This window comes from Piliocolobus tephrosceles, chromosome 2 (genome assembly GCF_002776525.5).
Source record: "Piliocolobus tephrosceles isolate RC106 chromosome 2, ASM277652v3, whole genome shotgun sequence".
NCBI lineage: Eukaryota > Metazoa > Chordata > Mammalia > Primates > Cercopithecidae > Piliocolobus > Piliocolobus tephrosceles.
In genome coordinates this window covers 50,621,530-50,635,804 of record NC_045435.1, presented here as the reverse complement: position 1 = coordinate 50,635,804, position 14,275 = coordinate 50,621,530, and the positions used below count along the sequence as shown (strand labels likewise).

The 14,275-nt window shown below is 51.2% G+C and overlaps 1 protein-coding gene across 7 annotated transcripts in view; it reads right to left on the bottom strand.

The window, feature by feature from the left end:
- The window catches only part of ATP2B2 (ATPase plasma membrane Ca2+ transporting 2), a 217,697-nt gene that overhangs the window by 80,672 nt on the left and 122,750 nt on the right, over positions 1 to 14,275 (bottom strand). For all 7 annotated transcript variants that reach the window (XM_023218444.2, XM_023218443.2, XM_023218442.3 and 4 more), the window contains one exon: positions 7,960 to 8,157. In XM_023218444.2, the coding sequence (XP_023074212.2) occupies positions 7,960 to 8,157 (198 nt within the window). The remainder of the gene's footprint in view (positions 1 to 7,959; positions 8,158 to 14,275) is intronic.

The following is a 14,275-nucleotide window of genomic DNA, read 5'->3' as shown; positions in this document are numbered from 1 at the left end:
TTTCTCTAATTGATGAGAAAAGAGAGGAAGCGAGGCATTTTTTTTTTTTTTTTTTCCCAGAACAAAGGCAGCCAATACTGCACGTGCTTTAGGGTCTGAGAAGGCAGTTTTGCCGATGTCCTCTTCTGTTGGAGTCTCATTACATTGCCCAGGCAGGTTGGGAAGATGAGCTGGTTCTAATCCTGCTGCTGCCTCTGCATGATTTTGAGTAAGTCATTGCCCTTCCCCAGCTTCAGTGGCCTCATCTGCAAAATAGGGATCACTGAGACCACCTTCCAGGCCTCAGGGAGAGGAAGGGGAAACTCCCGGCCAGAGCTCAGCACACAGGAGGTTCTCTAACTCAGTCCTTGTCAGATGTCAGCTGAGGAGTGAGCCGCCCTCCACAGTGAGGACACTGATGCTGGAGCTGCAGGCCACCTGTCTGACCTATAGTGACCCTGCATCCCCCACCCTCGCACCGGTGAGCCTCCCGGCCTAGGCCCCCAAAACTCTCGAGGTCTGCCTGGCCAGTGGGGTGAAGAGAAAAAGAAGAACCTAAGCACATCAGATCTGAAGGTGTCAGACCCAAAGGCAGGTCCTACCCATGCAGTGCTGGGCCTACGGCCCTTCCATGCCCCTTTCTCATCCCCATAAGGATCCTGAAAGCAAGAGGTGGAGGCCCAGGAGGTGAGGTGCCACAGTCAGGATACACCTAGCCTCCATTTACCCTGGGACCTGGGGAGCGGCCATTTCCGTGGAAAGGAATCTCCAGCAGCATCTGACCATCCTTCCTGGAAAACTCAGAGCAGTTCCCCTCCACAGGGGCCAGGTGGGGCACTGGATACCCTGCAAGGCCTGCTGTACACCCAGCATTCACTTTAACCCTTAAGGGGGCTGTTCAGAGAGAAGCAGAGACTTACCTGCAGTCACACAGCAGATAATGGGAATTTATCCAGGTCTGGAATCTGACACCAGACCTGGCCTGTTCACTCTCCCTGAGCCCAGCAGCCCCCTCTGCCATGTGTTTGCCAAAGATTCATGGCTGAGCATCTGGAAATCCAGTCTGTCTCAAGGAACAGAGAACAGAAGCTTCAAGAGACCCTGGTGGAAGCTTCTGGAAAGCCAGGGGTCAGAAGCAACATGACAAGAAGGCCAAGTGACACTCAAGGAATGTTTATGGGCTTTTGGCTCCTGGAAGGGTGGGGCCCAAGCCTGGGGAGATACGGAATCACTGCGGCCCAGCTGCATGTGCCACTGGAAAATTCCAGGTCTTGCACTGAACCAGCCGTTCCCTTCGGGCCAGGAAACAATGCCATCATGTGGGGTTCCCAAAGCCACCTTTCTCCCCTCTTGGGAGTTTCAGACTTTTCCAGTAATTTTAAACTGTTCAGCAGGACCAGGCTTGGAGTAATGGTAATCACAACTGCGCTAATGGTAACCACGTTTGAATTCCAGCTGCGCTAACTGCTGTGTGCCCACGAACTTGCTATATAACCACTGTGCCTGCCTTGTTTTGGTTTTTCTCATCTGCAAAATGGCAGGCGCTCTCTCATAAGGTGGTTGAGAGGCTTAAGAGAGAGAGCCTTCAGGCAAAACACCCACTGCAGTGAGCACACAGTAAATGCTCAGTTAAAGCTGGTGCTTCTTATTTTCCAGTGTGTGGGTGAGCATTGCTGCATTCAAGTTCCACAGCCCGGCTTTATGAAGCCCTAAGGCCCACATTACAGAAGGGGCTCCTGCTAGTTTGAGTGACATATGATGATGGGAGGAGAGGAAATGGTGAATGGTGCCTCCTGTACCACCATGAATGACACCAATAGAGACTCCAAAGACTGGGAAACATAGGTCAACCTTGCTAAACAGAAACCCAGTATATGGAAATGAATTATCTTGGGGCTTAGGGGCAGGGAGGGGGAAGGAGTGGGATTACAGAGCCCCATGCTGCATTTTACAAGACCTTTGTTATCCCCCTGCCCCTTGCTATGTGCTCTGGAAATGGGAAGGCTGTGTTATTTCCCCTGCTGTGTGCCCCCTCAGTGGGCCCCCCATTAGAGCAGCTACAGGAGCATTTGGACACTTAGAGCAATGACAAACTTTCGGGTTCTGGAATCAGAAAGACCTAGTTCAAGTCTAACCTCTGCTGTGTGACTTCAGGTAAGTGACTTGGCCTCTTTGAGCTTCAGGTTAGACAGCTGTGAAGTGGGATAACCCCAGGGATTTGTGAGCTAAGGGCCTGGCACATGGTAGATATGTGGTAAAAGTTGGTCCTCTCCCCTTTTCATTAGCTTTTTTCCTTGGACTGGCCTCTGAAAGCCAAGGGCACAGTGACTGAGTGGGATTTGCACCCTGTTCCAACTCCCAGCCCTACCTGCTGCCCTTGCTGACTCAACACCAAGGAACCCTCTGGGCCTCGGACGGCACTCACTTTGCCAGCAAAAGCCGATTAGCTTTTACCTCCAGAGAACTGTCTGATGGTCACGCGGTGCCCAGGGATGGCTAGAAAGTGGGAGTGCAGATTACTGGGGAAGGGATTTGGCCACCTGGAAGCTGTCTAACCCTAGGAACAACTCCTGCTGCCCCTGGAGCAATTACGGAGAAGAGAATAGGAAGGGGGAACGAAGAGGGGAGTGGGTGGGTCCTGCTGAGGTCTCCTCTGAGGCTCCCTTGGACTGGGGCAGGGACAGGATCTGGAGACTGTGGCCATAAGGTCCAGGGAACTGCAACTGCTCTCCCTGGACCTGGGGCTGTAGAGGGTGTGGCCTCTCCCTGTCTGTGTAAGCTTGGGGAACCCACTTGGCCTCTTTGGGCCTGTCTGCATGTTCACCAGTACAACGGAGAATCATCTGCCTCCCAGATGGCTACCAGGGCCTGGTAGCCAACAAAGATCCTCAAAACTAGTTGAGCCACAAACATTTTCCAAACACCTACTATGTGCCTGTCACTCTGCTGGCACTCTGGCACTAGGGGAGCTGTCACCAGCAGGGGTTTGGGGGCACTGAGTGTGCCAATCCTAGCCCTGCCACGAACACGCTGTGTGACCTAGGACAAATGCCTAGAGGTCTCTGAGCCAGGTAATTCTTCATGCACAAAATGATGTTGGTAGAGGACTAACAGGCTGCAGAGTGCTACAGCACCCACAGCCCAGCCCCAACTGCTTTCTGAGTGATGAGTATGAGATAAGACCTTCCCAAGGTTACGCACCAGGAAGTGATATAGCCAGGGCTCAAACAAGGGCTCCTGGCTTTAAGTTAAGGGATGCTTTTATACCTCTTCACTCCTGCTCATCAGGGGGCATCTGGCCCAGCCTGGCCCGGTTTGGCCCAGCGGTTTTAGGGAAAAGGATGAGATGACGTGTGGGGCAGAGCCCCAGGAGTTAGGCATTAGGTAAAACTAGACAGTGTGTACAGATAGCAACAGTGTCACTGCTGGACAAGGGCCCTGCGGTCACTCAGCAAACACAGTCATGCGCTGTGGGAGGCTGTCTCTGTTAGTGACCGACTGCGTTTACGGCAGTGGCCTCATAATATTATAATACTGTATTTTTACTGTACCTTCTCCGTGTTTAGATACTTAGATACTCACCATTGTGTTACAACTACCTACAGGATTCAGTCTGGCCACACATTGTGCAGGTGCGTAGCCTAGGAGCAACGGGCTGCACCATAAGCTCAGGTGTGTAGTGGGCTGTGCCATCTAGGTATGTGTAAGCACATTCTACAATGTTGGTACGATGATGAAATTGCCTTAGAACATGACGTGTCCCTGTCGTTAAGCAACACATGACTGTATCTACTAACCACCTACAATGGGCCAGGCACAGTGAGAAACTCATACACTCATTGCATGTGTGACTCTAATTCCACCCATCAACATTGCCAGTGACCAGCCCTGTCTTACAGAGGGAGAAGGTAAGGCCTGGGCAGGGGCAGTCACTGGCTGGGAGCTGCTGCACCTGCATTTGAACCCACATCCCACTGGGTCCCAAGGCCCTGCTTTGTCATCTGCTAAGAGCAGGCCTCCCTCTCGGAAAGGTGTGTCTTCTGGTGGGGGCGGCCACCATGCTGTATTCCTTGCCTGCCACCAGACCTGATCCTGGAATGAGTCCAGTTGTGTGGGTCTTTCATCCCTGTCTCTTGAGTTGGTCTCCAGTGCAGGAAGCCTGAGGCCTGACTTGGGGGCCCAGGCCACAACTCTGGGTGAGTCCCCACCCTCCCCTCTCGGAGCTCCAGTTCCCTCACCTGCCAGATGGGGTGGGGGTGGGGATGCCGTGTACCTGGCTAGCATCAGAGCTCAGGGCTGAGGATGTCCATTCCAAGGCATTTAAGATAATGGCAAGTGATAAATAAAACTGAATGAGTTCAAACAGCGTGAGCACTGGGGATTTGGTAAGGCCGGTGGTGGAATGTTGTCCATCTTTCCTATGGGTGCCAGGTTATAAATAAGCCCCTCCCTGCCTTCCTTCTTCCTTTCCTTTTCCTTCTTCCCCCTAGCCTGCGTTCCCTCCTTCCTTCCTTCTGCTGACAGAGCCGGTGTTGCTCCTTCTGTAGAACCTCCTGAGTCTGTTCTGTGCGTAGGGCTGCCTGCCCTCTCAGAAGCAAGGCGCTCTGCCTGGCTCTAACTTCTGGATCTTTAGACCTGGGGCAGAGGCGGGCGGTGGGCCTCTGAGGACTCAGTATGACAGGGGCTGGAGGCAAGAGTGACAGGTGCTGGGGCTTTGGAACCTGTGACTCTAATACACTCACACTGTCCACCCCCGCGTTGCTGTAGAGGATACTAGAATTGTGGGGTGTTGAAAAGAACGTGGTCACTTTTCCAGAAACCAGGAGCGATTGGCCACATGGGGACACCTGCTTCCTGAAGTTGGCTCAGGGCTCTGTGCTAAGCGCTTTGCATTATTTCCTTCAATCACCACAAGAGCGCCACAAGGCAAGTACTATCATTCACCCCATTTGATGGATGAAGACACTGAGGCTGAGCACACGGAGGGCCAGCCTGCGTCCAGGGCCAGACAGGCAGATCCAGGCCCTGTGCCTAGGCTCTGATCGCTGGACTCTGGTACCTTCCAAGATGTGGCAGCTGGTGTCAAAAAGAAATTGGGTGCATTTCATGATTTCAAACAAAACTCAGTAGCACCACAGCAATGACACAATTTCAACACTGGCTGCTCAGGGAGGGCCCTGTTGGGGATCTTTGGCCGAAAGTTCCCGGTCTGTGAAATGGGTGTGAGGGTTCACCGAGAACCCGGACATAAAGTGCCATGTGTACTGGGTGCTCAGTCACAGCTGGACCCCAGTCTCTGGAAGGCTGTGTGCAGGGAGAAGGGAGCCAAGAAGGCCACGTAACTGTCCCTGTCAACTTCCCTGGTGAAACTGATGTCTCCTCAGGGTTTTTTGTCTGTTTGTTTGTTTTTGTACTTGGTGGCTGGGGATTGGTGGAGCCCGAGCCTGACTTGGGGCACAGGAGCCCTGGAAACATGGAAGGCCCAGAGCTCAGATCTCAGGCCAGGGCATGGGCTTTGGGAGAAGGAGTCAGGATGGTCACAAAGCCCAAGAACTTTTGATCCCAGTGAAGCTGGATTGTGTGCAGCTGCCTTGGATGAGGGCGTGGCCTGAGCTAGTGCCCCAGCCAGAGGCAGAGAAGAGCCGTGGAACGAGCCACAGACCGACTTAGGTTGAAAATCCTGCCCTACGGCCTAAGGTAGCTTTGCGACGGCAGGCAAGTCCTTCCCCTCTCTGGGCCTTGGTTTCCGAATCTCTAAGACGGAAGATTGCACTCACCTGTTTGGGGGGTTAGACGCTCCTCCTGGCACACATGAGGAGCTCAGTCCATGTTACCCTTCCACCCCCTCCACCACCTGCTATCTGAGTTCTAATCTCGTGCTGAACTGGGTTGCATGAGGCCATGTATCTGGGCTGATTCAGTCCTGTCCTTCTCTGAGGAAACGCAGCTGAGGGACAGGACCGAGAAGCCAGAATGCTTTGGTCTGAGTCATGGTTCTGCTACTTTCTAGCTGTGTGCCCTTAGCAAGCAATTTGCTATCTCAGGGCCTTGGTTTTGGGGGTTGTTGTGAGGATTGATAATTAAATGGACTTCTATCATAATAGCTCCCAACTCGTGGTAGCTATAAAAATAGTAAGAAGTATTATCATTACGCATTTGTGTTACACTCTTAGCTTTGTTCAAGGCTTATTCAAGTCATCATGTACTATCTTCTTTCATATTTGGTATAAAACTTCTGTAAAGAAGGCTGCCCATTGTGCATTTCTTATAATGTGCTATGTGAAAGTTCCTCCCAGAATTCTTATAAAGAGAAATGTCATCTTCCTAAATAGTTTTCCTCCTTGTTGATAATTTGAGCTATGCAAATCTACCTTTTAGTTTCTAATTTTTTCATTAAAAAATTTTTGTTTTATTACTATTATTTTTAAAATTCAGTACTTTCTTTCTTTCTTTTTTTTTTTTTGAGACGGAGTCTTGCTCTGTCGCCCAGGCTGGAGTGCAGTGGCCGGATCTCAGCTCACTGCAAGCTCCGCCTCCCAGGTTTATGCCATTCTCCTGCCTCAGCCTCCTGAGTAGCTGGGACTACAGGTGCCTACCACCTCGCCTGGCTAGGTTTTTTTTTGTATTTTTTAGTAGAGACGGGGTTTCACCGGGTTAGCCAGGATGGTCTCGATCTCCTGACCTCATGATCCGCCCATCTCGGCCTCCCAAAGTGCTGGGATTACAGGCTTGAGCCACTGCGCCCGGCCGCTTTCTAGTATATTCACAGCAAATCACCCTAATTCACTTTCTGTCTTGGCTGCCAGGAACCTCAAGTCAGATTTAAATCTTAATCATGGCAGCAATTATAGCTGGTTTCTTTGCTTCCATTCCTTTTCTGTCTGGCTTTCTATTTGACTGCATGCTGTAAGAGATGTATCTGTCTTGTGTCTTTAAACCCTCTATGGAAAGAGGTCATGAAAGAAAACAAATCAACTTACTATGTGTAAAATTGAGGTAGTTGGCCAAATAGACTTGGTTATCCAGTTTCTTGGGCAACTTTGGCTTGGGAGGGGGCAGGGCAACAAATATTCAAGGGACCTCAGAGGCCATCTTCTTATTTAGGGAAAATGAGGCCTATAATATTATCTCTTATGTGCTTTAACTTTTAATTTGCTTGTCTGAAGCTGTAGTAGGGTTATCTATTTATGCAGCACATTCATTAGGAAATGTTGAATCATAATGAATCACAAAAAAGTATTTACAATATCCTACTGACTGAAAAAGCAAATTATAAAATAGATCAGCCTGCACAGATGTCAGGGTCGCCCTCACCTGCGTGCTTATCAAAATCCAGCCATCCCTGGACTCTGGAGAGAGAGAACCAGGCTCTCTTAGGACCTGGACTGACACCAGTGTTTTCAACAACCTCCACAGCAAAATCTGAGGACTGTTTATTAGCTGGTGACCTCAAGCAGGGTAATTCCCTTTTCTGTGCCTTGGTTTTCTCATCTTTTTTTTTTTTTTTTTTTTTACATTTTTTTATTTCCATAGGTTTTTGGGGAACAGGTGGTATTTAGTTATATGAGTAAGTTCTTTAGTGGTGATTTGTGGGAATTTGGTACACCCATCACCCAAGCAGTATGCACTGAACCCAAGGTTTCCTCATCTTTAAAATGGGCATAACCATGGCCGCTACCTCAGGGGGTTGCCGGGGCAACATCTCAGCCCAGGGCTTGGCACTCTGTAAGTGCTCAAAAATGCTCACTAAAACGATTACTGTTGCTGGTCCAACTCTTGTGCATTTCATACAGGGAAAACGAGGCTGAGGCCTGGCTCGGCCACTCTTTGGCTGTGTTGGCTATGGGTGGGGCCCTGCCCCTTGGGCCTTGGTTTCCTCCCCTGGAAGGAGAGGATTATTTATGTGAGCCAAGAGTGCCCCCGGTGTGGATGTGGTGGTCCGGTGTGCGGGGCGGTTCCTGGGTCTGAGGTCCGTCTTACCTTCGTTGCCCTCGCCAGGCGGGTGGTAGAAAGACAGCCCCAGGGAGATGATGGCGGCGATCTCCAGGATGATGAGTGTCACGTCCTGCAGCGCCTCCCACACAAGCTGCAGGAAGGTTTTTGGCTTCTTTGGAGGTATAAAGTTTTGCCCAAAAATTTGCTTTCTTTTTTCCAGATCTGGAGCGGTGCCCGGCAAACCTGTGGACAGAGAGCAGAGATGTTGGCCTGGGGGACCGGGAGAGATGCAGGTGTGTTCTGGGAATCTAGGGGCAGAGAAGGAGAAACAGAGCAAGAACTTGCAGGTGGCTGGCCCAGGAGTCCAACATCTCTTCATGTTCTGGGCCCTAAGCAGGCTCCTGCCAAAAGCCAGACACACCGTGCAGTGGGTTGAATGGTAGCCCCCAAAATATATATCCACATCATGATCCCCAGAATCTGTGAACGTGACCTCATTTGGGAAAATAGTCTTGTTGTTGTACTTAAGTTAAGGATATCACGATGAGAGCATCCAGGATTATCTGGGCTCTAAATGCAACGATAGGTGTCCTTACAAGAGACACAGACACAGAGGGAAGACGGCCATGTAAAAACAGAGGCAGAGATTGGAGTGATGCAGAAATAAGCCAGGAAACGCCTGGGGCCACCAGACGCTGGAAGAAGCAAGGAAGGATTGTTCCTTGCTCTTCAGAGGGAGGTGGCCGTGCTCACACCTGATTTCTGACTTCTGGCCTTGAGTCATGAGAGAAAAAACTTTCCTTGTTTTAAGCCACAATCAGTCTGTGGTCATTTGCTGTGGCAGCCACGGGAAGCGAATCCACACTCCTACAGCCGCCTCACACTGGTACCCTCCTTCTGCTCTCCCTCCTTTTGAATGCCTCGCAGTGGTTAGAGAAGAATCAGAAGCCACTGCCTGGATTAAAATCCCAGTGTGACAGCCCTCGCTCTCTGAGCCTCAGTCAATTCTTCTGCAATGGGGATGGTGATTGTACTTAACCCATGGATGGTTGTGAATATGACATGAGGTAATTCATGTGGTCCATGAGCATTTACTGAGCACCTACTAAGTGCCTGGCACTGTTGCAGACACTGGAACAGAGCAGCCCACCAGACAGAAGATTGCCCACTTAGGGGCGGCCCTCACTGTGGATGCCTTGCAATGTGCTCAGAGCGTGCCTGGTGGACATGCAGCTGACGCTGGTGGTTTCTTCTCTTCTGGACAAGGGAGTGAGGTATAGCCAGGTGCACCCCTCGTCATGTGGGGCCTGGACAGAGTGGTAGGGGTCCACTTCCACCCACCATCTGCATTTCCAGATAATTCTTCCAGACTTGCAAGTCCACTCTCACGCCTTGGGAGGCTGCTCACCGTCTTTGGAATAAAGCTCACGTTTCCCAGCCTGGCACTCTGACCCTCTCGTCTGACCCGCAACCTGTGTCTGCAGACTTGACTTTTGCCATGTGGGCTTCCTCCCGGCAGAGCTAGGCCAGCACTTTGCCTTCCTCCTACCACACTGTGCCCGTGCTGTGCCCTTCCCTGCTCTGGCACTGGCCACTGTTTTCCTGTCTATACGTCACCTCCTAAACTCCCTGGTATTGGGGTATGGATGACCCACAATTGGCGAACCCCAGGTGGATCTGTACCTTGGAAGAGGGGTCTGGAAGGGTGAGCCTCTCATGGAGGAAATTCAGGCATGTGACTAGGAGGTGCGTGGCTCTGGTGGGGAGGGCTCCCTCTGTCCACTGTCTGCTGTGCCCCTCAGAGGTCGGTGCTTCTTCTTGCTTCAGCCTTCCTTTCAAGCTGCCCCATGCCACCCCAAGTCGCTGGTGTGCCATTTTATTTTTCCATGACAAGTGTCCTGTCACACCCCCAGGCCTTTACTCCTGCTGTTCAGCAAACCAGGAACAGCCTTTCCTCCACTCAGCACTGTGAGCCCCTCTCAAGGGCCCCTGCTGAGCAGCCTCCCCTCCACTCCAGGCAGACAGTGGCCCCCTGCCTTTACTTCCCACAGCCTTCCCCGCAGCAGGCTTACCACTTCCCCGGACCCGTGTCCTACTTAGGCCGTGGACCTTGGGGGCAAAGACCAGTCTGATTCCTGTACCTCAGAGCCTGGCACCTGAAGCCTTAGAATTGTCCCACCCGCTAAATGCAGGTCTGAGTATTACGAGCCTGGCCTGAACAGTGCAGCACAAATAGGCCCCTGCAGGCAGGCAATGACAGTCCTGTCACTGACCCAGCAAACCCTAGCTCTTCTTGTGTATTATTGAGGATAGATGGGGTGGGGTAGACAGGGAGGGGCACACACCCCTCATCAGACCTATGGCCTTCAGTCTACTCCCGCAAACAGCACTACCAGCACACTGGGGTTGCAGGACTGGACCATGTGGCTGATGGGACCTCGTGGCCTAATGTATGGTTTTAGGGTTCTAACAGTCTGTTGTTTGTTGCCTCATTCACCCATTCATTCATTCAGTTTGCATTCCTGGAGCCCCCACTGTGGGCCTAGCCTGGTGCCAGGTTCTGGGGAGTGTGATATGCATGGAACAGACCTGGCTGCCCATGGACATAAGAGCTCAGTGGTTCCAGGAGTCCAGCAGCCTGTGGTTTGGGAGTCTGTCGGGGCTTCTAGATGCGGAGTCTCCTCAGATGCTGACCATGAGATCTCCATCAGGAGCCTCCAAGGGCCTGGCTGGCTGAAACACCTCCACAGGAGCCCAGGGATGGCTCCCTCCCTAGGAGACCTCACACTAGCCTGCCTGTTGCTGCAGGCAAGCTCTTGGGATCCCATGTCCTGCATGTAGTGAGAACGAAGGAACCCAGAGCCAGGTTAGGCTCATTTCATAGATGGGGAGACAAACTGCCCTAAGACCAAGCTGCTGCTGTGGGGCAGCTCCTGGGCTCTGAGAGCCCACGGTAGCCTTGATCTAAGCACGTGGGAACACTGCCTCCACTGTTCCCTACTGGGCTGGCCATCTGGGAGATCCACGTACTGATTCCAGAAACTGCAGGAAGCTTCCCTGTCTTCCTCCTTTTGTCCAATTCTACCCACAGCCAACACCTGGAATTCCTCTACTTGACCTTTATTCCTTTAATTAAAAGCTCCAATTCCTTTAGACTTTCTGGGAGGGGAAGCCATCATCAGTTCTGGATGCCATGGTGTGAATGAGTTTCAGGCTCTTTCCTTGGGCTGGGTTTTGACTAGGGAGAAGGGAGAGTTCAAGAGGGCAGTGGGCCTCTGAGGGAGGGGCTATGACCAGCCAATACTGGCCTGTTATGGCAGTTTGCTGTGGCTTTGGCCAGTCAATTCCCTTCTCTGAGCTGCAATTTCCCCATTTCAACAATGGGAGTGTTCAATAAGATGGGTAGGCCCTGAGAATCACAGGGGTTCTGAGATCTATAGGCCCTGAAATGGTTTTCCTAGGGTCTGTTTTCACATTTTGGAGCTCCTCGTAAGATTTGGTGCAAATTAAGGTCTTTGCCAAAAAAAAGTAAGTGAGGCCGGCCAACCTTCTGGGCCCTGCCTGATTGATTCCAAGAGAGGGGAGTCTCTGAACCTTCTGAGTTCCGTGGTTCAGATGTTCTAGAGTCCGCAGTGTAAACAGTTGATAACATGAGTATTCCATTTTGGAAGTCAGGCCATATCATGCTGGGGCTCTGTCATGCTGGGAATCCACAGGCCAGGCATTGAGGTCCTGAGTCCTGGGACAGCAGACAGAGCAGGGGCTGCAAATTTGAATAGGTGTGGGGGTTGGGTGGGTTTTGTGAATGAGTGAAGTAGGTGAGTGGGAGACATTAGGGAGTGGTAGAAACTGGAGCAAAGTGAAGAACCTTGGCCCTTCTGAAGAGGACAGCTGCTTTTCAGCTCCTGTGCGGGAATATGGGCCCAGTGTGGCAGATCTTCCAATCTTCTAAGAGAAGCTGGACATTTGGAATTTGATGTAAAAATCTCCCCATTAAAAACATGCCAGGTCCAAGTACAACACATCTGTGGGCTGGATTCAGCCCCTAAGTTGCTAGTTTGAGACCCCCAAGGCTGTGGGTTGGGACAGGGCGATGTGGCTGGAAGGGTGAGGGGTCAGTGCAGAGTAGCTTCTCTGTCCCTCCCTCCATCTTCCAGGCAGCTCCTTCCCTAGGCCCCGCCCTTGCCCACTCCCCACAGACTTCCGAGAGGCCCTCTGTTTTTCAGAAATAACAACTCAGGGCATAAGAACATTTGTATGTTCTGCTAGGGCTGTTCCCAAGGCAGTTTCCACAACAAGCATCCCAGAATCAAAGTCCAACGTGGGAACCCTGGGCACTGAGGCTCACACGGGGCCTCTGAGAAGGTGGAGGTGGTCACAATGTCTCGCTCACTCCCCTCTTCTCAGCGGAAGAACAGCCAAGCCGGAGCTGAGGAAACCAAGCCCCAAGAACACAGCTGGGATTTGAACTCGGATGGCCTGAGTTCAAATCCCAGCCCTGAGTGACCTGGGGTAAGTGCTTCAGCGCTCACTGCCTCGGTTTCTCCTTTTGTAAAATGTAGGCAACAGCAGTGCCTATTTTACAGGGTTGGGGTGAGGCTTCAGCAAGATGTCTCATGTAAGAAGCCGAGTGCTGTGCCTGAAACCAGGTAGGCGCACTGTCATCATTACCATCCAGGTTTTAGGCCAGGTAGGAGATTAAGCCAGACCTTCTGGAGAGGAAGACTTTGAACTGGCAGGATTTTGACACGATAAGAAAGGGTCAGTCAAGGTGAGGAGAGGCACAGCGAAAGGGCCTTGTGACTGCAGACAAGCCATTTCCCTCCTCTGGGCCTCAGTTTCCCCACATGTGACATGAAGGATTGGTCTGGATGAAGGCTAGGGCTGGTGGCTTTGGTATTTGGTATCCAAAGACAGCGGTTTTGAGGACCTGCAGGTGGGACAGCTTGCCTGGTCCAGCCTACCTGTCATGCCCTTCCCAAGAGCTGAATCTTGTGGTCTCTTTTCCTTTCTGCTGAATATTAACACACATATTTTTCGGAGCAGAAACAACAGAGGCTGGTGTGAGAGATGAATGGCGTTTGAGATTCAATTTAGATCAAAGAGCATCTTACCATTTAGCATATTAAAAATTAATACAGGGTGTCAAAGATCACTGGACAAAAGCAGCGAGGCCCTGAAAACTGAGAAACGCACATGTCCAGATGCCATGTGGGGTTGTGGACTTTCAAATGTGAATTTTCTTTCTGTATAATTATAAGCAGAAGTCAGAGCACTAGGTGAGGAGCCAGGTTTTGGTCTTTGTTCTAACACTGACTTGTGAGTGATCTTGGGCCAGTTTCATCCCTCGGAGACTCAGTTTTCTCATCAATAAAATGAGAACAAAATAACCCCTAGGTTAGGGAAACCATGCACAGAGGAATGTGTGTGAAGCTCTCTAAACTGTAAAGGCATGTGCTTTTACTGTGAAAGTAAAAAAACACTCCAACACACGTCCAGATTTTTCAACTGGGGGCAGAATCTGTGTCCTACTACGTATGTAAAAGAAGACAGCCATGGAGCAAAGTGAGGGACTGGCTGGCTGCATAGGAACTTCCTGCTGTCATGGCTGCTTGCTGTCAGTGGGTATTTGAGGAGCCTTGGCCTCAAAGTGCGTCTGTATTCAGCTGTCCTGGGCTCTTCCCCAGCCTCTAAACCTCTGCCCTGGCCATTCCCATTCCTTTGCTTGGGGTACCTTCCTCTCTCTTCTTAGCCAATTTTGGCTCCCGCAAACTGCAGTCTCAGGCCATTAGAGAGGTTTCATTTGGTCTGCCTGGTGTTTTTTTTAAAATGGAAATTTATTGCAAACATTACAAAGTCAATTCCATATAGAAATCCCGACATCTGGCTCACCAAGGGCATGTGCCCAGACCTATGGGAGTTGGAACTCATGTTTGAGAGCCGAGTGACAAACTCCAGCCCCACCTCAGCTCTGTTAAGCAAAGCCCGAGGGACAGTGGTTCTCTTGGGGGCAAAGCGAGCCTGTGCTTTGGCCCCAGAGCACAGAGCTGGGGACCTGGAGGAAAAGGTACAGGAGGGGCCTCTGGCTTTATGAGAGGGAAGGTCTTTCTTTTTCTTTTATCTTTTTTAAATTAAAAAGTAAACTTTAATGTCGAAAATGCAAACTTGGGGAGGGCAGAAAGATCACACAAAAGGCTGTCACTTCACACTTGGAGGGTTGCACAGCGACCCAGTAGAGATGCTCCTCACTTCCCAGATGGGGTGGCAGCTGGGCAGAGGCGCTCCTCACTTCCCAGACAGTTGGCAGTGGCGGGAGAGTGAGGCACGGAAAGCAGCGCTCCTCAATTCCCAGATGGGGGGC